Source organism: Magallana gigas, chromosome 1, assembly GCF_963853765.1.
Source record: "Magallana gigas chromosome 1, xbMagGiga1.1, whole genome shotgun sequence".
NCBI classification, from domain to species: domain Eukaryota; kingdom Metazoa; phylum Mollusca; class Bivalvia; order Ostreida; family Ostreidae; genus Magallana; species Magallana gigas.
Genome location: NC_088853.1, coordinates 61918405 through 61943283, shown reverse-complemented (window position 1 = coordinate 61943283; position 24879 = coordinate 61918405). Strand labels below are relative to the sequence as shown.

The window sequence follows — 24879 nt, the reverse complement described above, 5'->3', positions numbered from 1 at the left end:
AAAAAGAGATTGCTAGATTCGATCGTCGTTTTATGGAAAAAAGGACGGGAGTATCGTGTTTCATTTACCAGGTCTATCAAAATCTCAGAGGGATAATAAATGTAGATCTGTTCAGTATGATAAAACAGATAATGAAAAACTCTGCGTTTTACATTGTTGTTCCGTTTACGAGAAACGAACTGAATCATTTAGATCGCAGCTTGAATCCGAACCTGATCCTCTGCTGCGTATAACCAAGAAACCTCATAATAGAGTTCTGCACAAACAGTCAGTAACTGGATAAAATCTGTTATGTTAGAAGCAGATATCGATACATCAAGATATCATGCGCATTCGTGCAGGATGGTCTCTTCAAGCAAAGCGCATAATACTGGAATACCTTTAGAAGATATTCTATCAAAAGCAGATTGGTCAAATGAGCGAACATTTAAAACAACTGATATATCTTATACACCTAATGTTTTGAATATGGTGAGTTTGGTAATTTTCGGCTTTAAACATGCATTATTATATCTCACGGAAATATTTGAAATATAATTGAAGATTTTGTGAGAGCGCGAAATGCCCGAAATGAAGTATAAATTATATGATAATATTGTAGTGAGATATAATAATGCACTTCCCTCCCACCCTTGCCCGATTATTGGCTAAGGGGGGTAGTACTGATTTATTGTTTATGTATAAATAGTATATTTCATATTATAGTTGGGTTAATTTGTGTCGTATGTGTTGTAGGAGGATAACTCTGTACCAACAAACGCAACGACGCCCAGTTGAGACAGTCTACAGTTTACTGTGGTTCTACTGCAAAAAAGAGTGACAGATGAAAAACGATCATAGTGAATTGCTGAACAATCCTGACTGTGCAATTTGATGGATATATAATAGTTTCCGTGTTTATTTCATGGACTGAATAATCAATATTTTTTAGGTATTAATATAAATTCTCTCAAAATTAAATTTTGAAGTTTTCTTTTATGGCTCGCATTGAAAGTCATCGATTGTATCTATCGAACGGTTAGGGTTTACCTGGGGCATGCGCATCGGGGTTTCATACCCGAGTGATTTTTATCTATTTAAAGGTAGTCACACTTTAAAGAGCTGTATTTTTATTGTTGAATTGAAGGTAAATGCATTATTATATCTCACTACAATATTATCATATAATTTATATTTCATTTCGGGCGCTTCGCGCCCTCACAAAATCTTCAATTTCATAAGCATTAATGTTCGTAGACACAGAAATGATATATTTTTGCTTAAAAGATCTAGATTTCATATCTGTCCATATTGTGAATTTACTTTTTTGTTAAAAATGTTGAAATGGAAAACAAACGTTATATCATCTTTTGGTAACAATTTTGAGACATTTTTACAGAGACTTAGAGTATTATCAATAACTCTGAAAGAAAAAAATAAAAATACCTGCGAGGCATTATATATTTCACTACCTTTATTTTGTTATTAATACAATTTATACAAAATATTTGCTATAATAAAATGATGATTATATGTGACGCGTCATGAGACTTTGGGTCCAAATGCGGCAATTGCAAAACAAAGAATTGACGTCATAAACATCGCACGTTTTAAACAAGCCGCCGATTGTTTACCCCCCAATTTATTTTTTCGCCGGAAAAGAAATATATTGCTGTTTCTAAATTTTAGCCATGCGAAATAAAACCATGGCATATCGAGATGTAATTAATGCCTTTTTAGACAGCATTATATTGCTTAAATACAATGAAATGAAAGCGAAAGTAGCTGTCGATGTTATCTCCCTTTTCATAAACGTAACTTCCGCTGTCAATGTAAACTATCTTCTGCTCGTTATTTTACCCATCGTGAAATGTGTTCGTAATGTCATCATGAGTCAAAGCAGCGTGTTTTCGAGTGCCAGTACGATCCCCCCATCAATTATAGACCAGGACGACGATTTCAACGACGAACTGTCGCATGTGAATGATTTGTTTTTCGGAAATGTGGAATTCAATGTCGGCGCCGAGTGCTCACCTGTAACTAGTGTTTCTGATGAAAGTGACTGTGATAGTGAAGATGTGTGTAATGATCTGAATTACAACGATAATAATGACTTTGAAATTTGATCCTGACAAAAGAGACGCACAGTGTGTGCATGATTTCTATGGAAACACGTGTGGATGCAGTAGACTCTATGGTAAGCCATGTAGCTCCGTTGTTTACAGAAATGTGCTGAATGATTACAGAAATATGTGTTTAGAGACAGACAAATAAGAACTAGATATGCTGATAAAGGTGCAGCTCTTCCATCACAGGAATAATTCTTCAGAAACATCTGCCAAGAAAAAAAGACAAAGGAAAGGGAAAGGGTGAGACAAGTTTATCATTTTAGTGGAATCCAGGTGTGTCGAGAGACATTTGCTTTAGCCCATGGGATAATTAGGAAAACAATTGATTCCATTGCTAGATCCCTTGATCAAGATGGTTTTAGTGCTAGAATTCATGGTAACAAAGGTAAATCCCCTAAACATGCCTTAACAATGGAGGATGTGAAGAGAGTCAAACAGTTTCTTATTAGTTATGCCAACAAAGATGGATTTCCCCTACCTGGCAGACTACCAAATTTCAGAAATGAGAAAACTATTTTACTGCCCTCTGACAAAACCAAAGCAGAAGTTCACCAGGAATATTTGACACTTGCTGATGAGATGTCATTGAGAAAAATATGTTTATCTCAATTCAAAAGAGTATGGCTTGAGCAGTGCCCCCATATTTTGATCATGAAGCCTGCCACAGACCTCTGTCACACTTGCCAGTCCTTTTCGTCAACTCTTTCGTGCAGCGGCAATTTGAACGAAGAGGAAAAAGAGGATATTTTATCAAAATATCAAGAGCATGTTGGACATGTCAAAGAACAGAGGGACCATTACAGGGATCAGTGTGCTGAGGCCAAATCAACATTTGCCCAACTCGCTCCAGAGCAAAAAATAAGAGGTATTGCATATTCATTCTAAAGTAGGATCATGCATAATTAAATGTATGTGTGAAATCCCTAAATCATATTTGTAAAATATACACATGAATTATTAAGAATTAGTCAATATCACTATGTATGTATTATGACAAGTTATATTATAAATTTATTTTAACTAAAATATAAGCTATATATAATTACAATGATTAATGTTGAAGTGTAATATGTTCATTTAAACTCTACAAATAAATTAACTCAATTTTTTATATTTGTTATTGAAACATTGCACAATGAGTTTAGTTCTGAAAAAAAACTAGCTTTTAATATTTTGTTTCTTTTTCTTAGGCCAGCCACCCTGCTCATTGCAGTCTGGGTTTCATTACAGCTTTGACTATGCACAACAAGTGCATTATCCTCACTATGCACAACAAGTTGGGCCATTGTTTTTTAAAACACCTAGAAAATGTCAATGCTTTGGCATCTGCTGTGAGGGATCAGGTACATGACTAAAATTCTTATCAATTATCTTTAAAAATACACACTTTGAGAATACATAATTATGTATTATGAGATAAAAGATATCTGCCGAGGTCTACTTTTTTGATTAGAATTATTGTAAATTACATAGTGAAATAATTACTTTTATTTTTTCTAAATTGAATGTAATGTTTATACGTTTAGGCACCCAGATATTTTATCTTGTGGATGCAGCTTAGCACTCAAATAAAGGCGCAAACACTGTGACCAGTATGCTGCATCACCATTTCATGTACCATGGTCTTGGTGAAACAGATGTGAAGCTTCACATGGATAATTGTAGTGGGCAAAACAAGAATAACACAGTCATCGCGTAAATATCTCATAGAGAAATGTAAATTAAAAAAAACTTACACTAGTTAAGTTTTGTGTCAAATATAAGTTTGGTTTAAGTTTCCATTTAATATATATGTACTGTATTTGATAATGTCAATAAAACTGATTATAAACATAATATATATCATTAAATGATTTGTATCCAAAGAGGGTTTTTTCTATAACCTAATTTGTGGGTAATTGGAGGAATTGCTTTGAATGTTTTAGAATGGACAAAGATCATCCTGGTATTGTGTTTGTAAGGGAGTATGGAACAAGTCAGGAAGTGGAAGTCAACATCCTCAAAGCTGGTGCAGCAGTTGACCCTACTGTTCTCCCATTAGTGATTCCTCCATCAGGGCTTAATGCACACAGACTGTGGTACCTATTCAATGAGGTCGCTCCCTATTGTGTCAACAAGGAAAGCTGTCCAAAGCCAACTGTGCCAAAACCCCTCATCAAGATAGACTTACCATCACCGACCAGGAAATGCAGTAAAATGTAAACTGACTGGACACAAGAAAACATCGTGTAGAACATAAATTAAGCATAAATTACATGGGTAAATCCATGTAAATTGTGGTGATATTTCAATTTCACTTAAATTTGTATTTGTTCAACTTCTTTTTATATTTTTTACAATATTGATTGATGATTATTGATTGGATAATTGAATGGAATGATGGATGGATGGACGAATGATTGATTGATTGAATGAATGATTGTTTAATTGATTGATTGATTAAAACATGATATATAATTGTTACAAAGTTTTATTTCTTGATATATTTTTTAAAAGAGGTTTAAGTGAAAACCTGGCATTTTTAAAACCTGAATTTCTTTTTCCAGTGATATTCAATTTACTATGACCAGTTGTTTCATAGAATGCTAACAATAATAATAATATATTGCACACTGTACTGAATGTTTCTGGTTACAACTGGTTTAGATGGGTAAATGCATGATATAACTAACATAAAGACTGCAAAACAACAATGAATGCATTTTAAAATGTGTTTCACATGTAACTTTATGTGTGTTACATGTAATCAAACAGATGCAGAAATTATATACAGAAATGCACAATAAGCTCAAATCCCTAGATACTCCAGCAATCTTTGTGACGTCATATCTCAAAAGCTAGCTTGTATATGAGAGTAAAATTTCATAATATTAAATTTGGACATATAAGGTGTAAGAATAAGCAAAAATCTCATTTTTGAAAATTTCCTCATTTGGACCCAAAATGTCATGGCTGGTCACATATTTTAGCACTTCTTTTCATATATCAAGAGTTAACCAATTAATATTAACCTTTTTGTTGTAATTTAACCTGTTGATCATAAAAAGGAAACAGGAATAGAGCATATCTGATATGTTTGTATCTACCCCCTCTTTACACAAATACACAGGGAATTTATGCACTTTCCCTTCTAGTGACCTTGAACTTGCCCAAATGAACTTGGTTTAGACTTACATTTTACTCTAAGGTAAGCTGCATACACAATTTTTGTTTTGTGTGAAGTGACTGATTTTGATATTCCATCATAAGAAAGAGCTATGGATAGGACACAATTGCACTGACAGAGTGACCCATAGACAAACAGACGGACAAGGTAGTTCCTATATACACACTCCCTCCCCCTTCCCATAAAAAAAGAACTTGGTAGGCGGCATACCTATTTGTCACATGCAAGTATAATGGAGAGTTGTTTTTTTTTTTTTTTAATTTTAATGCTAGAGAATTATACATACATTCACCTACTGTAAATCCTGAACAAATTTTTACACATACAGACTTTTAAGTTAACAACTCAAGTGAAATAAACATAAAGTGAACATGAAAAAGTTGGACAACAGATAGCAGTCAAACACTATTTTTTATCAAATGATTACACATCTTTCTCCTAAATTGATTCCTGAGCTCTGTGAACTTGTGTAATGCATGGGAGACCATTTCCTGAAATGCTGCAGGATTGGTTCTCAATTCGTCCATGGCCAGGCAAGTGTGAACTTCATTCTGAAATATTTACATTTATACCTACATAAATTAATCACAGATTACATTAAGCGAGAAGCCCCAGAAAACAATCAACCTCTAGAATTTTTACCTTGAAGTCATCACTTTTGACTTCCAGCCATGGGCGACATGAGAACCTACTTCTTAAAGATAGGTTGAACCTCCTCTAAAATACAAAGTCAATCAATTGCATGTAAACACACATCCATGTGTATATTACATAAAAATTATATAAAAAACTTTTATAATGGCATATCAGCAAATGTATTTTATGGTTTTGATATTGACAACAAATTAACTTTGAACCTTGCATGAAGCCGTGTTAATCTTGAATGCTTTACTGGTGGCAGACGCAGGTGACTTGCCCCTCAGCTCTGCCAATTCTCTTCGCAAAAGGGCCACATCACCTGTGAGCTTGTCTAATTTTCTAACTGCAAATATAATATGCTATATATGTATATATAATGAACAAAAATGGCATTTTTATTGAGTAACATTGCATGTTTTAGCTTCAATGTTTAGCTATATATATATATATATATATATATATATATATATATATATATATATATATATATATATATATATTCAGGTCTATATATATATATATATATATATATATATATATATATATATATATATAGACCTGAACACTGCATATTTCAAAAGGGATAATAAAAAATTGCTTATATTGTTCCCAGATTTCAGCTATACAACAAACATATAAGTAACGCTTATGTGATTTTTAGTATTGTTTTGTATTTTAAGCCCAAAAACATGAAATGTGTGTGTGTGTGTGTGTGTGTGTGTGTGTGTGTGTGTGAATATATATATATATATATATATATATATATATATATATTATATATATCTTACTTATTTCATCTGTTCTGTCATTCCTGATACTGGCCGGATTATTAAGGAAAAGATCCTGGGAACCACCTGCAGGTGACTCCGTCTCAGGAATAGTCTCTTGTGAATCCTTTTAAGGTAATACAAAAAAATGATAACGAAAAAACTACACATATGCCTGTACCTGGTTAAAAGGTATGACACGAATACATAACGTTACATATGTGTAGGGGCCGGGGGTAAACAACTTCAACTTTAAAAAATGTATACACTGCATTGAAAGAGTTTACATTGACTTAAAAATACATAACTTTAAACCAACCATTTGTAAATATCAATTTCAAACACATTTACACCTGTCAAACACAGCTGATATTTGTTTTAGACAAATTTATAACTCACCGCAAATGGGCCTATCATCTTCGGATTTTCTCCTATGACGTCTGCTTCAAAAGTGGTCCGTAAGGGATGTTGTAGTCTTGTATCTTCGACTTGCACATTATTTAAAACTCACTTCCGATCAAATATATCACTTGTTGTGTTTTATATTTATTAACGTTTACAATATTTGTTAGGTCTCCTTTTCAAGCGTAACTGGGTAAACGCAATAGCGCGTCAATGAAAATTGCTACCATACATCCCTACAATTCTCAGTAAAACCAATGTAAACAATGATGGCGGGCGCGGATCCCGCAGAAGACTTGAACTGCAATGTAAGCAATTTTCAAACAAATAAAAAAGAATTTTTTCACCGGCACATACAATCTGAGAGACATAAAAATATGATATTTCTTCAAAATGAGCTGCATTCTCCGATAACAGAGGATACCGTATCTTCAGAAAAATGCCAAGAAACTTCCGCAGAACTTCTACTGTCAGAAGACGAGACTGAATTACCGTCCGATGAGTATAGGCCTAGCAATCATGAAAACAATGAAACAACCAACAGTGGACATGCTAGATCAACAGATTCACAAACCAAGGGAGATTGGTATCCCTTCACATCAAAGATTGAAATGTTGTGCTACATTTTTATGAGTTCCACATCTCATCCCGTGGTAAGTTTAATTATATGTGAATGTACACACCTTATTTCATGGACATTTGCTTTATTTGATATGTAATAAAATTAACAAACCCAGTACTTTTTATCATCATCTTTCTCTGTCTCCCTCTCTCTCTCTCTCTCTCTCTCTCTCTCCGGTCCTACTAAATTAACAGAGAATGCTAAAGAACTTTAGAAAATCCTAGATAATATCTCTATCTCCCCTAAAAAAATGAAAAAAAAATTGATTTGTACTGAACTTGCGTGCGACAAGTTCTCGCCGAGTACCATTTCTCGCCAGTACAATGTGACGTCATTTTTCGTCTATAATTTTAGGTGTTGATAAAATGACGTCACAATGTACTTGCGAGAAATTGTATTGGGCGAAAACTGGTCGCACGCCAGTACAGTACAAACCATTTTTTTTTTCATTTTTTAGGGGAGGGAGAGAGAGAGCTGGTCGTTGAAAGTAAAGTTATTAATTGAAAATGAAATAATCATAGAATTACATGTATCTAGGATTCTCTTGAGTTCTTTAGCATGACCATGCATACTTTTTCAAAAATTTCTACATGCTTAGTGATTATTGTTAATCTATATCTTTAAGCATCCATGTCCAACTTTTTGATTATAGGATGTACATCCAAGCCAACTAACTTCTGTGCAGCAGAAATCCTACCACCAACGCGTAGTAAACCATCCGAGTCCAGAAATGGTGCCAAGGAAATGATGCTACTACCTTTAGAAATGGGTTTCTCTTTGATGAGACATTCCACCTCTTCACTGAATTCAGATCTTTGTATCTCTTTCAAAATATGAATTTCAGCTGATTTCAGGGTGCCTGAATTCAAGGACTGTGAACAGTAATGCCATCGTCTGGGCGACTGTTCACAGGAGTCCTTCGTGAGCAGAACATGCCTCAATATAGCTATACTACGAACTAGTCTGATCCAGTTGGAGTATCGTTCTATGCGGGTCTTGAAAGAGTTACATGTTTCTTCTTTCACAGTCGTTCTGTTGACTGCAACAATAAGTCTAACTTCCTTATCATCATCTGATATGAGATCATGTTTTCCCCTGTCAATGAATTGACTATATTTTCTATCTCATCCAACTCCAAGACGTCCGTCTTCTTTTCCTTAGAAATACGCGCAAATTCGTTTAAACCCTCTGGCCTTCCTCCTCTGACCTTCTTTATGACAGATAAGAGCTTCAACCTTTTCAATGAAAGTCTCTTCCGTAAGATAGTAGGCTGCACCATCTATAACCAATGTACAAAAATAAATTTCACGCATGTACGCATTAAGCAGAATAACTCTAATATAACTTAATAACTCAGTTATCTCGGTTTTTTGATAGATATATTATACTAACATATGTTCAAATATAGTCCCGTAAAATCTTAATACGAACTTAATGATGGACAAACAAGTTCAAACTTCAATTCGTTTATCATGCATCAGTGTACATCTGGTCTAGCTAACAAAATTATACACCGCACATGCAGCTTGCCGCCTCGAGAATCTGCAAACGTGTCTCAAAGCTATTCCTTATATATATGCTACCCCTTTCACTAAAAGGTTATCTTTCATGCAATAGCTTTACACATATATTTTTCGGTAAACCACCTAGGTTCATTACAATAACTTTTTTTAACAGTTACGACTCACCTAGGCCGAATATATTCATACCACTCAGGTATCAGGGGTTCAATTTTTTTTTTATCATGGTCAAGTCCAGGACTTAAAGAGTAAATTTTAGGCAAGTCCGAGGAAGAAATTTCCAAGTCCATATTTTCATGATAGATAAAAATATATTTACCTAAAGTTAAACATCATTAAATTTATGTTATAATTAATTTCCATTTGTTGCATTGAATGAATAAAGACTATATCAATGAATATATGTTTTATTTTTCCTCCATACACTGGCATATATAGTCATACATGAGTATTTCAACACAATACCAGACTGATAGATTATTGGTATAATAACTTTTACAAATAATCACTACTGAATAGACTGGTATCTATTTCAATAAATAGACTGTGCTGTAAGTCACAGCTATGACTCGTTGACTGTTTACAGTTTAATCATCAGTGTTAGTCTATATAATACATGCATTATTTTCCTGAAATAAGAAATGTCTCAGATTCATCTTCTCTGTTTTTTAACTTATGTCCACTGGAGTGAGGTGTGCCAACAGAGTTTTCAAACCAGTAATCTATGCACTTTCCAGCATGGAATTGGTCAATAGTTGGACCATTTGTCATTATGTATAATTGATTTTGCAAAGATTCAGTTGTTAACACAGTTCTCAACTTATTTTTAATAACATTGCATGTTGAGAATCCCCTCTCACAGCTACTAGTAGAAGGAGAAACTGTAAAGAGCCACAGCACAAGTTTTACTAAGGCTGACATTTGTTTGCCATCACCAGCTCTCTCTGTAACCATTTTTTCTTAAAAAGAGAAAATAAACATCTAACAGACCATTTGTTCTTAAATGACTAATGTACATTTTCATAGCAGTAAATTGCTCATTTATTTCCAATTTCTCATCTTCAGACAATATATTCTAAAATTGGGGGTGTGAAACTAGCTCCTGCAATTCTTCCATCCCATGCTCAGCTAATTCATACCCCCTACCTAAAGGCCAGTGATGAAAGTTGAAAATATTTAGGAGTGAGTGGGGCTTCTCATACATGTTGCTAAACCTTGATTTGACATAAGAGATTGTATCATCTAACAATTGGTGCAGGGTTTATTTTTCCTAAAATCTACAGATTTGAAACCCCTACTCTGCAATTTGATAGTTGTACCAAACATTCTGTTCTCCAAATCAAATTTTGTAATAAACTCTTTCATATGTTTGCCATCAGACCTTTTCAATTGTTCCAGCTGGGCCAAAACAATATCAACTTGTTCAGAAATCTCAAAAATAAGATATTTCTCTTCTTGAAAAACGTTGCCAATATAGGCAAAAAGTTTAATAGAAAATACAACACTTTGAGGAAGCGGAAAGAGGTGACATATGTGTGGTAACCCTTTGCCTTATTGGCATCATCTGCCCTACCACCTCGTTCAAAAGATGTTCAATATAAATTTTGCTTGCTTTTTTAAAAAGCATATGTTCAGCTTTTATTTTCAATGTATAGTTTTGATTCAATGTGTACTTCATTTTTATTAAATTTATGGGGCCAAATGTGATATTAAACGAATTTTATTCTTTAGTAAATACCAACAGCGTATTATCTTATAACTGGTAACAGATATTGATTTCTTTCTTTGTGGCTTTTGCGCAGTTAATTCTATATATATATATATATATATATATATATATATATATATATATATATATATATATATATGAGGAAGTTTTCTATAATACATTGTAATTGTCGTTAAACGGTTCGGAATATTAGATGAGGAAGCACACGACGGAAATTCTCTTTATGAATGATCAACGTTGTCAACAAGATGTGATACTTTATTCATGGTCCTCTGTTTCTTTTATATTTTTCAGTATATTTGAACCCCCTTTTTATTCAATATGTAATCCTACAGTGCCAACGTGCCTGCTTAATATTTGCAACAACAAAAAAACATTCTCAAGGAACGGCGCCGTGATCACGAAAACCAGGGAATGGCGTAGAACTATTACCCTTAATAGTTTCAATGCATTTAAAAAAGTGTCATCTTCATTCTTGCATTTCATAGTTATGAAATAGATGAACGTATTTCTACCTGCTTTAAATTTACAAACTAAGTACTAGTAAGCCTTACAGTTTCCAATCAGGTAAAATATATTTTTTTCACTGAAGACCAAGTACCGTGATTTAATTAAATTTAATTGATTGTTACAAGCTGAATAGAAGTCAAAAGCTTTTCAAGAAAAAAATGTGATTCAAAAGCCAATGATCTATAGGAAATAAAAACCCTCGTTTAGATATGAGTCGCTGTGGCGCAGTGGAAGTGAGGAGATGTCGTACACAAAGGCCCTGGTTTCAATTCTCGTCTTAGGCGTTTTGAATTTTTTTCTACTTTTTTTAGAGCAAAAACTGTTTTTAATACCTTTTCTGTCTTAAAATCATTGAAACTTGCGACAAAATATACATTATTTACTTATCTATTGTACATGTTCATGTTTAATCAAATTCACTTCACAGGATTAAGCTCTGCCATTCAGTCAACTGAATGGCCTGGAAAGGTGACTGAATGGCACAGCTATGCCATTCAGTCACATTTCAGTTACCTTTCAGTCACCTTTAAATTGACTGAATGGCAGAGATTAATCATGTGCTTGTTAAAATCGCTGCGTTTTGCGTCTAGACATGCTTGTATTTCTTTGCTTATATCTTAATAAAATCTATTAATTGTTAAACCTCAGAAAAACCCTGGAACTAACACAGGATATACAAGATATACACAACAGTCTTCTGCATCTTTATTGATTTACAAGAATTGGTACTTTATGAGACAATTAATTGCCCTCCTCTTCCACATCAAAAAAGCTTTTACTTATAATTCTAAGTATCAGTGCAATTACCTGAACTAATTATTATTCTATATAGTAAAACAAAGCTTTTTCAAAGTTTTGATGTACAGCTAATAACGTTTACAAGTCAATATTAAAACCTACTAGTTCCGTTTACGAATCAGGGCTGCGTTAAACAAAATAACGTACGGCCAAACTTATGAATGGTAGTTAATCACCAACTAATCAATGATTTATTCTAATGGCTGAAAAATAAAATTTTGGGACTTGAAATATTTGTTCACACATGGTTTAATGTTAATTTTGTTCTTTAACGATCATTTTACGAGTCTATAAATATTTACGACTTTGTCGTAAGACCTTTTGTAAAATGCAGTCCATGGATTCTTTTATTACAACCCTTATCGTGCTTCATGGTAATTTATTTTAATTGATATACAGGAAAAGTGCATTTTGAAATGAATGTTTTATAAGTCAGACAAATTGTTAAGTCAATATTCAGCAACAGTCTTTTTTTTTTTTATATCAGTCTCTTGATTCATTTGGATATATTTACACGAAATGTAAACACTTTTATTGCCATGGTAATGAATGTCGGCAATGTTTGAACCTATTACAAATCATCTTAGAAAGGACGCTATATCATGATCATTTTAGTCCTCTCTTGCTTCACAAAAGACACTTATTTAGTTATAGAAATCAATGTCATGGGTCGGTTTTTTGCTTGTCGTTTCGGTGTAAAACTTACAAAAAAAAAATTGTTAGCCTTATAAACCTAAGTATAGATCATAATGGTTTTATAAATGACTTTATGATAGCACTGGCAAAATGCAGTAATTCAAATCAAGCTGTTTTTAAAAAAAGTTTTTTAAACGGTAGTCTGTTATTTTCCATTTTAATTTTCCCGGATTATCACAAGATGCTTGTTCATACTTAATACAGAACAACAGCAATTAATTATTCAAATGTAAAAATGACTTTGATATTTTTAATGAATCAAAACAGATAACAAAAAGAAATAGTAATCAACGAAATGCAAGGGAAATGTAGTGGATTACTATTTAGCTAAAATTGCAACGGTTGTCAATGGCAACCGCGCACTTCGTCCAAGAACCAAGAGAGATAACTTTAAATAGTAATACAGCTCCACTACATTGTTATACATAGAACCCACAATTCCAATATTACATTATTTTCAATACAAAGTTGTTAACGCATTGTGCACGACGACAGACGGAAACACATCATTTTAATAAACTCCTGTAACAGAGTCATCCAAAGTGAAAAGCGTTAACTCGAAGAGTCATGATCAGGAATGAACACCCTTTTGTGTACTTATTAAACGTGTCATCTTTACTGTCTGTTTAGAAGATCATCACCGTAGAAGTTTAATAGCTCACCTTAGCTGAAAGCTCTAGTGAACTTTTCTGATCACTTCTCTTTCGCCGTCCGTCTGTCCCTTCATTTTTACGAGATCGAGGATACTATTTCTTATCTTTTCGGTTTGAAATAATAAAAGGTGAGAATAAAAAACGATCTTCTTTATTTTCAGTTTTAGAGGTGAGATGTTAGATTCTTCAGGATACGGAAAATACAGAAAAAAACATTAAGCTTAAGGTATCACACCGGTAGTCGACCAATCAAAACGAATTTAGTCGATAGTATGTTTATATATACTTCAGAATTATTTTTTTACTTGACTGGTTTTTTAGATCTTCGTTTTCTCAGTTTAAAAAAATGTTGTACCTCATTGCGACTACTTCTTTCAATGCAAGAAAGCAGCCATCTTTGGAGTGTGGTGTCTGTTTACATACATGTACAAACGGAAAACGCGTCGTTTTGAGGTTTGGGGCTAGCTATTTTGAGAAAAATAACTGTATCGTGTGCCCTTTTTGTGTCAGCTGATGAGATAGTTAACAAATAATATTTCCTCCAAATATCCTGTCAAGAGAAATACAAACTGAATTTTAAGAATTTTTGTGTTCCCTATATAGTATTATATGGTTGAAACAATTACAGGTGTGATAGCTTTAAAAATAGTTATGATATTTATACGGATACACCAAACACGTCAACTTCACATAGAGTGAGGACCTCAGTTGTCTTGGAGACCTTTACAAATCTCCCCTGTGGTGATGTTGGACAGTCGATGACGACCAGCTGTGACGCAGTACCGGGGCCAGCAAAGAAACCACAGGGAGTGCTGACGTCTGATTCAGTCAGCCCTACAGTGACGGTAACATCCCGAAGTCGGTTTGAATAATCTAGAATCGTGCAAAAACATCATAAAAATAAAAAAAACAGATATAACATTTCAAGAAATGCATTTTTTCAAATTTGAATGATTCATTTTCTCATTATATTACTCTTTTGCATGTTATATTAGAATATGAAGGACTTCACAACGAACCCATTTTAAATAAATTAAACTTGATAAGTACTTAAATTCTTCCTGCAAAGAAAACAAGAAACTAAATGATAACGATTACCTATGTGGAAATGATAGACCATTACAGCAAAACCAATAAAACCACATTGTATCCAGTTTATACACTTACCTCCTAAGTTGTCTATTCCTCTGTTAAGTATTCTGACAGATTTGATGGAATAAACAGTCAGTAGATCCACCCTCCACCAGGGATTTGTGTGGCCAACCCCTGTGTGTGTACACTTGTCTTGGGAGATGTGTGTACCTCTGTTGCCGTCTACTGCATATTCAGCCCCATAGGCCCTATGTGTTGACGACTGTTTCGTATGTTTACCCAACGCAAGGCCTAGTAGAGCTGTGAACGATATTACAGATGTGTGGGAGTAGTGCAGATGATTTTTAAACATTATATGAATGAACACTATGCATCCACCCCACCCCCAAAGTCGAAACCCATACCCCCTAGGACATGAAATATACAATTTTGTAGTGATCGAGCTTCCTGTTCTACATTTTCAAGAGTTTAGTAATAATAAGTTCTTGGAAGTATAGAAGATGTTTTTTAAACATTATATGCATCCACATAGATGACCATTTTGACCCAACATTACAGTCAACACCCATATCCGGAGGAACATGAAATATTTAAATTTTATAGAGCTCTACCTGGTCTACATATTTATGTATTTAGTATTTAAGGCGTTGAACTAATACTCGTCAGTCTACTCGCGATCACCTGGATTGGCATTCGTCAGATTTTTCTTCTTCATCGCCTTCTAAATGCGCATAAGAAATGAGTTCTTTAAAGTTTTAAAAGTATTACGAGATTTTTGTTCCATTTAGTCAGCTGAATTGTGTACAAAAAACCAATTTTGCCTCCCTGGATATATTATATATAACTTATTGCATAAGAATAATTTTGCTAAATCAAAAAATGGCGGTAGAAAACAGTATAAAAATTCAAATTTATCGCTTACATTTTAATTGGAGACCGGGCCCGATCGAAATGAAATTTAATATATAAATTTATTGTTATCGGACTCGATCTCCAAAAAAAATGTAAGATAAAGATATCTAGTTATTTTATTGCAATAAGAAAAGATGAATATGCAGCTGGTTTGGTCGATCATTATCGATAGCACGTGGTGTTGATTTGTATGTAAACAATCTCCTTCAAACGGGAAATGGGTTTAATAAATTTATGTTTTATTATTATAACTAGATGATACCCCGCGCAAGCGCGGGAATTAACACCTTACATATTATTATCATATAATGCTTAATATGTTGAACAATAGTTTTGTTCATTTTTGTATATACTTTGTCCAAGTTTCCTTATCTTAGTTGGTCAGACGCTACCTATCTTCCATTTTTTTCTATCTCAACAATATGAAGATTTCCTCTTGGTAATTTTATAATTATATTTTTATGTAATATGATTCTTTTTTATTCAGATAAAAAGTGTTCAATTAAAAATATATAGCATGGCTTTATTTATGACCACTCAAATGCATTTTGCATGCTATTTTAAGAAAAATTCGAAATATTCTAGCTCCGAAAATAGCCTGGGTTGCGTTCAAGATCGTACATGTAGCTGCTACGTAGATAAACGATAAGCTAGCCTAGCCACAAGGTAGATATTCATAGCCTAAATATTTTATGCTAAGCATCAAATTGTACTTTAATAAGATATAATAATAATAACAATATAATATAATAATATTGTATCTTATAAGGCAATATACTGAGGTTTTTTTAAAAGCAGTTATGTAGATGTATGTAGTATCAACAAATTGACCGCTAATGTTAAATATGTTTTACGTCATATCTTTCAATCTGTGTCAAATAGAGTTAACTCAGTACCTGTTAATATTTTTGTAAAATTGAGAGTTCCTGTTCTGGGAGGCTTATGGGTGTTGCAAAAATTAATTAATTGATTTTTAGCCGGGCTCTGCTGAAAGCAGAGTCCAGGCTATAGGCAGACAAATCGCCAATGTTACTATAAATAGCGCAACTTCAAAAGTAAACAAAAAACCAAAGAGCGTCAATGTAAAGCTTCCGCTATACCAAATAGTTACACAAAGAGCCACGTTTTAACAGAAGTGTTGGTATTTTGTTTATTTTTTTAAAATTCCGAATGAATTGTCTATCTTTCTTAGTTTACTTATTAATAACGTGTTTATGAAACATTACTATGCATTTTGGACACATAGAATGCGCATGAATTTCCATGAACTACTTTGCTGCGCGATGAAGAAATGGGGATTGAATATATCAAATGCTTGTTGCAAAATTTCAAAACTTCTACTAGACAGACATATGTTTTGTTTATAGCCGCTTACAAAATTTTGTCGCTCTCTGATAAGTTGCCGACATCAAAAGCATGAGAGAGAGAGAGAAAGAGTGAGAGAGATTTTCAGTCTTTACTACACAATATGCATAAAGACACACCAAAAGAGCCCGGCTTTCAATACTTCAGTACTTTGACTAATACATGCAATTAACCTTCGTTAGGGATGTCTCTTGTTCAAATTGATATACAATATGTAGACCCCTAATACTAAGTACATGAGAATCACACATTAAATGCGAAAATCCCCCCCAAAAAACACTATGTAGAAAAATTTACTCCTCCTGACTAGGAATTTTCCTCAGGAATTGGTGAAATGAATCATTTACCGCAGATATTTTGACGAATTTAAAATTTTCTTTTTGTTCATAAAGGGGATATAATTCTTTTAAAAATGTTAAGGTGCAAAATGACCGGCTTCTTATATGTTGTCAGTCGTGTGAATTTGGTTGGTTCATTCCACCCGGTTATCTAGCAATACCTATTTAACTAGTTTTAAATGATTCAAAATTGGTCAATATCCCTTCATTATACATTAAATACCTTAAAACGGCTACATAATTGTGATATAAATATAATGTAATGGTATAAAACTAATTACACTACCTCTAATACAGTGGACTTTCTTACTGGAGAGCGTCACACACAGATCGTCAGTAGAGCATGACAGGCATTCATCTGGAACGTGGTCAGTCTACAAGAAATAAGGATGGATGAGTTTTGGGGGAAAAGATAAGAGAGGGACTTTGTTCAGATAATCAGGTACGCTAAATCTATCGAAAAGATATGCGATCGCTCTCGAACTCTTGCTCTTCTGGCTCATTCTTCTGATGAAAATGACAGTTTCCAATATATTCCTATAGTAAATTCTTAAACCGTTCTTAAATGGTTTTTGTTAATGTACATTTACTGAACGTGTTTTGTGTAAAGAAATTCGCTTATAGCATGCGTTCCCCTTCTTGAGTCCGCCATTGTATTGTGTGTTCTTTAATCAGCATATGAAACATTTATAATTTGTAACATTTTAACTATCGGAATCTACTAGTCAAAGCATATAAACCTGCATTGTGGTAATGACATAAACTAGAAATTGTATAATTACATTAATTCCCATTTCCTAAACTAAATCTTAGACATATTTATATAAGGGATAAAAGCAACCTTTTTCCGCTTAATTGAGCAAATAAGGTATAAAACCCAGGTTCATTTAATGTGTAAAAGACACTTTAAAAAGAAGATTCAGAGAGAGAGAGAGAGAGAATGAGAGAGAGAGAATCGATTGCATGTACCTGATCGAGTTCAATTCTAACATAGTCATATTTTGATTCCGTTTCGTTGATGGCCGACATGAGATCACACAGCAGTTCCTGTTTTTGGTAGTTGACTCCCCGACATAGCTTGGGTCTGTGTCTACATTCCCGGACACACTGCTGTTGTCCAATGATTCCTACCACCCGTACAAAGGGACCACGATACATCTCACCATGAACAACGGCAGCTGTCGTTCTTTCGTATAATGATACCAAACAAAGCAGTACTGTTGTAAATGTCACTTCATTCAAAGATTTACTAATCAGAGAGCCAACCATTCTGTGCGTGTTCTAAAGAATAAAAACAGTTTAAAAAACTGTTTTCTTTGCTTTGCTGACAATTTAGTAAATTTAGTAAATGCCAACAGCGTATTATCTTATAACTGGTAACTGATATTGATTTCTTTCTTCGTGGCTTTTGCGCAGTTAATTCTATATAAGCCGTTTTTTTAATACCTTTTCTTTCTTAGAATTGTTGAACGTTACGACAGAATATACAATTTTTACTTATGTATAGTACATGTTCATGTATAATCAATTTCTCTGAATAAAATCGCTGCTTTGTGTGTCTAGAAATGCTTGTATTTCTTTCTGTATATCTTATTAAAATCTATTGTTTGTTAATCCTCAGAAAAACCCCGGAACTAACACAGTACTGCTTTTTTTAAAACAATTACTTTGCAATTAATTTGAATATACATGTATTTTTGCATTGATAACAGCTAATTTAATTGTCATAAATTTTAATACATTTTGTGGTAAATTAAGAACTATATTAAAAAAAGTTTTTTGTATTATTTTTTTTTAAATGGCTTGATGGTTGCTAACATTAAGGACCAATAAGTTATCCTTAAAGGTGGCTTAAACTGCCTTTAAGCACCTTTAAGCCATCTTTACGCTTTCCTTAGCCCCCTTTAAGCAGCACATATAGCTTAAAGGTGGCTTACAGATTGTCTTTAAGCTACCTTTAATTATCTTAAGCTATCTGTAAGGAGAATTACAGATGGTCAATCACCCTGTGAAAGTATCCGATTTATAATAATACATCAGTCAACATTTCTTTTAAATGTTTTCCATAATTGTTTTGATGAAGTAAGAATTAATAACCTTTGGAGAAATTTTAATTCTTGATCGTAATATTTCAGTAAGCAGAGAACATAACTTTCTGATTTAAATTCAAGTTTGTTCATGGTAGTTTTCTGCATCTCTATTGATTTTATTGATTTGCAAGAAATGGTAGTTTATGATACGATTATTTACCCCCCCCCCCCCCCCCCCCCTCCACATCAAAAACCTTTTCTTAAAATTCTAAGTACTAGTCCAATTACCTGAAGTTATTATTATTCTATATAGTAAAACATAGCTTCATCAAAAGTTTTGATGTACAGCTAATAACGTATACATATCGATATTTAAACCGAATAGTTCACTTTATAATTCAGGGCTGCGCTTTACAAAATAACTTACGACCAAATTGATCAATGGTAATTAATCACCAGCTAATCAATGATTTATTCTAATGGCTGGAAAATATAATTATGGGACTTGAAATGTTTGTAAACAGATAGTTTTATGTTAATTTTGTTCTTTAAAGTCTATAAATATTTACGACTTTGTCGTAAGTCCTTTTGTAAAATGCAGTCCAGGACCTCTTTAATTACAACCGTTATCGTGCTTCATGGTAATATATTTAATTGATATACAGGAATGGTGCATTTTGAAATTATTTTTTTTATAAATTAGACAAATTGTTTAATTAAAATTCAGCAAAAGTCTTTAACAGCAATCCCTTGATTCATTTGGATATATTTACCCATAATGTAAACACATTTATTGCCATGGTAACGGATTGAATGTCGGCAATGTTTGAACCTATAACAAATCATTTAAATGGACGATATATCACTATCATTTTAACCCTCTCTTGCTTAATTATGTATTTATAGAAATCAATGCCACTCGTTGGTCTCTTACATGTCGCTTCGATGTAAAACTTACAAAATAATAAATAAAAAACTGTTATTTATTAATCTAAGTATAGATCATAATAGTTTTATGATTTACTTCATGATAGCCCTGGTAAAATGCAGTGTATCAAGACAAGCTGTTTAAAACAAGGGCACCGCAAAGCGGAGCATCTTCTTGCGAAATGAAAATAATGTGCGGGGAAATGCATTATTCAGAATAAGACACGTCACTGAAGAGACAAATATTTATCTTGTTAAAAACCACTTGAAATAAAATATTTCGTTTATTCCTATACCCATGCACGCTCTGTGTGTATCCATGGGGATGGGTGCATTTAGGGGGTTGTACAATTGCTCCCTTTACTATGGAAACACACCACAAATGTTTTAAACTTAAGTAATATCGTTTAATAAATTGTCTTTATCCAGGGACGTACATTACACATGTAGACAATTAGTGTAGGCAAATTAAAGTTTCATATTGAAAAGGAAATATAGCTAAGATCTGGCGATTTATAGTCTGCTCTATGAGAAAATTCGTGTAAACGTCATAAATTTAACCCCAGCATTTTAAAAAAGAGTAACATATTTTTAGCGATTAGCATGAAATGAATTCCCGGTTAATCATGTTGACGATATTTGTCAAAATCTCTTCTGAATTATAAACCTGTTCTTCTCTTTTAAATAAAGCCAAAAATTCGGCTCAGACGTCTGCTTGTCTCGATAAAATTAGGGTGAACTTTATCTCCTGCTTGCTTCAGTTTTTCACTTTGGACATCCTTTCAACTTCCCATTTCTCAAAAATGTCTGATTCTTACCTTTATAGGGCTTACATCCAACAAAATTTCAAGTTGTTGATTTTCTTTCACGAACCGGAAGTCGTACATAAAATTTCTTAGTGTTGTAATTTTAATGATAATAAAAATATATAACGAAATTCCTTGAAAATTAATAAGGTTTGTCCTTTAAACATGCTTATGAAGTGTACGATGTTTGATACACATGCATGCGAGGGTTTTCTTTAAACTTTGCTAAAAAGGCTGAAATGGACACACACGCACAGCTCCCTCGCAACAAGTTGCGCGAAGGGATAATAAAAAGTGTTATAAATGTAACGGTGGTATGTTATTTTCCGCTTTAATTTTCCCGGATTACCACGAAATACGAGTTCATAATTAATTAAGAACAGCAGCAATTATTTTTCAGATGTTAAAATGACTTTGATGTATTTTATGATATGATATTAATGAATCAAAACAAATAACAAAAAAAATAGTAATAAACAAACGGAAGGGAAATGCGGTGGATTACTATTTAGCTAAAATTGCACCGGTTGTCAATGACAACCGCGCACTTCGTCGCAGAACCAAGAATGATAACTTTAAATAGTATTACAGCTCCACTACATTGATATATTTAAAACCCAGAGTTCCAATATGACATTATTTTCAATACAAAGTTATTAACGCATGGTCAACGATGACAGACGGAAACTCGGCATTCTAATGAACTCCTTAACTGAGTCAGAAATCGCAAAAAGGGTTAAATCAAAGAGTCACGATCAGAAATAAACCCATATTTTAGTGTAATTAATAAATGTGTCATCTTTACTTTCTGTTTGTCTGTTTAGAAAAAAAAACAACATCACCGTAGGTGTCACTCTTTGTCCGCAGTCCATCTGTCTGTTTGTCCCAAATGTTTTACGAGATCGAGGATACTATTTCTTATCTTTCCGGTTTGAAATAATAATAGGTGAGAATAAAAAACGATCCTCATTATTTTCTGTTTTATATGTACATTGGGTGTAATAGGGGTGCAAGCGTGGAGAAATATAATACATACCTTACTGCGCTATTTTCTGTGCTTAATGTAATTTATGTTGAAATAACCATTAATAATTTAAATCGATTTCTTTAAAAATTACTTTTTGTAGACTTCATGCTTCATCAAAAATGTATTTCTTGTCGCTATACTGTTAGTTTTTGCTGGCGCTGTGAATATGGTTCAGTAACTGCGTATTTTGAATAAAAATAAATTAAATTTCATTTTTAAATGCGTTATTTAAGGTGCCTCAGTACCCCTTGCAATTTTATTCAATTTAGCGGAAAAGTAATTAATTGCAAAAGACAACATGTTAAATATTTATATGTAATTTTCGACAAATTATTCACAAAATATGATCAAAAGCCTCAGGAACTTGTGAATTAAGCGGTTCACTAGCCCGATTCCTTTTCGGTTGAGCTATGACATAATTCCATCAGTTTGCTTATTACAAGCAACTTAACACAATAGTTTAAATCACCATCTTTTGAAGTAGTGTCTTAAAAATGTATGACACTTGGTGTAATAAGCTACGTTGAATAAACCCAGTCAACCATTTAACCCCCTCACCTTCACAGACAATGTTGTATATCCACTCCCCGTTTGACTGACAGATCAGCCGCCCTGAACCAGACTGGGAGTATCCGTCAGCACACGAGGCGTGTATCCTCCTGTGTATACCAATGACGCCCTCACGTCTTGTTGTATTCAAGTCTATTCCTTTTAGATCGGGTATTCCAGTCTTTTGTATAAAGGCACATTTAAAAACCAATAAGCGTTAACTTATCAATATCCTTGGTAAAAACGTATACCTAACGAAGATAAAACGTATAATCATATTTCATATACTGCTGGATTACAGATTGACGCTAGAAATATTAAAAGATAGGATATAACAGGACTACGTTATAAAAAGAATTTACGACAATGTTATCTAATAGTCCAGTTTGAGTTTATGGTCTTAGACTGGCAGAATTTAATATACCCATATATATTGAAGAAATCTTATATATTCATGTTATTCTAGTATTCAACTAAAGATAAACTACGTTTTATAAAATGACATATATTAAGTGTTTATTATTCTCATATAAATATTAATTTGTACGCTTAATAAAGACAATTTGTCATTTTACCTGACAAAACACATTCAAAGACTTTATCCTTAGAATATATCTTGTGTTTACATGTCTGGTTGAGTTGACAGTTCGGTTTACGCAGCTAGGTTAAGGACGCCCATGGATTACCGTATGAAATAAATACACTAAAAACGGACTTTATTCCAGACAAAGTATACAAACTCATCCAAATATGGCAATGATAAAGTTTATACATCATTATGTTACTACCGATCTCCCCTACATTTTTCACTGGAACACAGTCACCGCATCAGCTATTTATCACGTTATACGCTAAAAATAGAGCAGCTACATATGACTTCATTTATTGCAAATGTTCCACGATATACGAATAAAATATTAAATTGTTGTTTATATCACTTAAACGAAAATTAATTGCTTAATCTAAAAAGTGCTGGGACCAACTATAGCAGTACCAGCAACATGCTAAACTTTAGCATTGATCGTTCAACTTTAATAAATTTTTTCGATAACCGAGTTAATTCACGTGTCAAAAAAATGTTTCCTTTCAAGCAACAACTTGCTCCCAGCACTTTTTACAGTCACTGGTATTTGATGAAAATAAAAAAGTTAAACACAATCCTTAAAATTGACGGGATATTGTTGAACTTTTGCAATTTTAGACAGATGTATATGATTTTATGCAAATTAGCCGATTTTCAAACGCACTGATGATCAGGATCAAGGGCAGATAATCTGGCGTTGTGAAGCGCGGAAAATTTAAATGTTTACATTGTTAATCGTTGGTTATTCCTTACCTGCACATTTCATTAACCTTTTAAACCTTTTAATTCGTAAAGAACAAAGGAATATTACCAATTTATTATTTTTGTTCAGTTTAAACAGAATAGAGTGATAGATTCGTCAATGCACCAGAACAGAATCAGATAACCCCATGCGCGGATCTAAGGTCTGGGGTTGGTACTGGTTCTTTTTATAAATGTCTTCCTTATAATTTTCCACGCGTACGTAGGATCGTTTTTGAAAGGGGGCAGACTTATCCAAAAAACCTTGACAAGCAAAGAAAAAAAATCAAAATTTCTTTACAAACTCTCAAAACAGTTGGGGGCCAACTCCATGCATGTTATAATAATTTCTTATATGTATTTAAGAAAAAAAAATTCGGCAAGAAAAAGCTGGGGGGGGGGGGGGTCATCCCTCCCCCCCATCTTATGCTACGTGCCTGTTTCAATCTACCCCTGTTTATTAAATATGTAATTTAATATTGTTATCAAGTGTGTCCATGCGCGGATCTAGATGAGGGGTAAGAGGGGTCCCAACCCCCCTGGAAAATGAAAAATTATTAAATTTACATAGTAAAATCATCGCAAATATGCCTCGGACACGATCCCCCCCCCCCCCCCGGGCGGCAATCACAATTATCCTTCAGACACCCCACCCCCTGGACATTTATTTGGATCCGTGCATGGTGTCTCTGCCACGATATAAGTTAATCTTGCTTATAACAATAAGAGTATCTCTTATACCGTAAAGTCAGAATATTTTTTTCATCATATTAAGATACATAATTCTTTTAAAGACACACTGAACCTCATATTTGTCAAGATTTTCATAAATAATTGTATAAAATTGTCATAAAAAATAGTGCATATGATATCAAATGAATACAAAATAAAGGCATCAA

General features: G+C 33.4%; 1 protein-coding gene and 1 long non-coding RNA gene across 2 annotated transcripts; both read right to left on the bottom strand.

Annotated features, from left to right (window-relative positions):
• Positions 1–5534: 5534 nt before the first annotated feature.
• LOC136274043 (uncharacterized) lies at positions 5535–6812 on the bottom strand. The gene is made up of 3 exons (XR_010712309.1): positions 6702–6812; positions 6132–6256; positions 5535–5991 (listed from the first exon to the last, which is right to left on the bottom strand). It is a non-coding gene; the product is annotated as an uncharacterized lncRNA (long non-coding RNA).
• Positions 6813–13209: 6397 nt separating this feature from the next.
• Positions 13210–18709, bottom strand: LOC117685767 (uncharacterized). The gene is made up of 4 exons (XM_066080081.1): positions 18287–18709; positions 17604–17691; positions 14778–15002; positions 13210–14483 (listed from the first exon to the last, which is right to left on the bottom strand). The coding sequence occupies exons 1-4, from the start codon at positions 18584–18586 to the stop codon at positions 14269–14271; spliced, it is 828 nt and encodes a 275-aa protein (XP_065936153.1). The 5' UTR covers positions 18587–18709; the 3' UTR covers positions 13210–14268.
• Between the last annotated feature and the right edge of the window lie 6170 nt (positions 18710–24879).

Coding starts and splice junctions, on each gene's coding strand:
- LOC117685767 (XM_066080081.1), bottom strand. CDS start 18,586: ATGGTTGGCTCTCTGATTAGTAAATCTTTGAATGAAGTGACATTTACA. Junction 17,692..18,286: donor TTAGAATTGAACTCGATCAG/GTACATGCAATC, acceptor TATTTCTTGTAG/ACTGACCACGTTCCAGATGA. Junction 14,484..14,777: donor AGGAATAGACAACTTAGGAG/GTAAGTGTATAA, acceptor GCACGATTCTAG/ATTATTCAAACCGACTTCGG.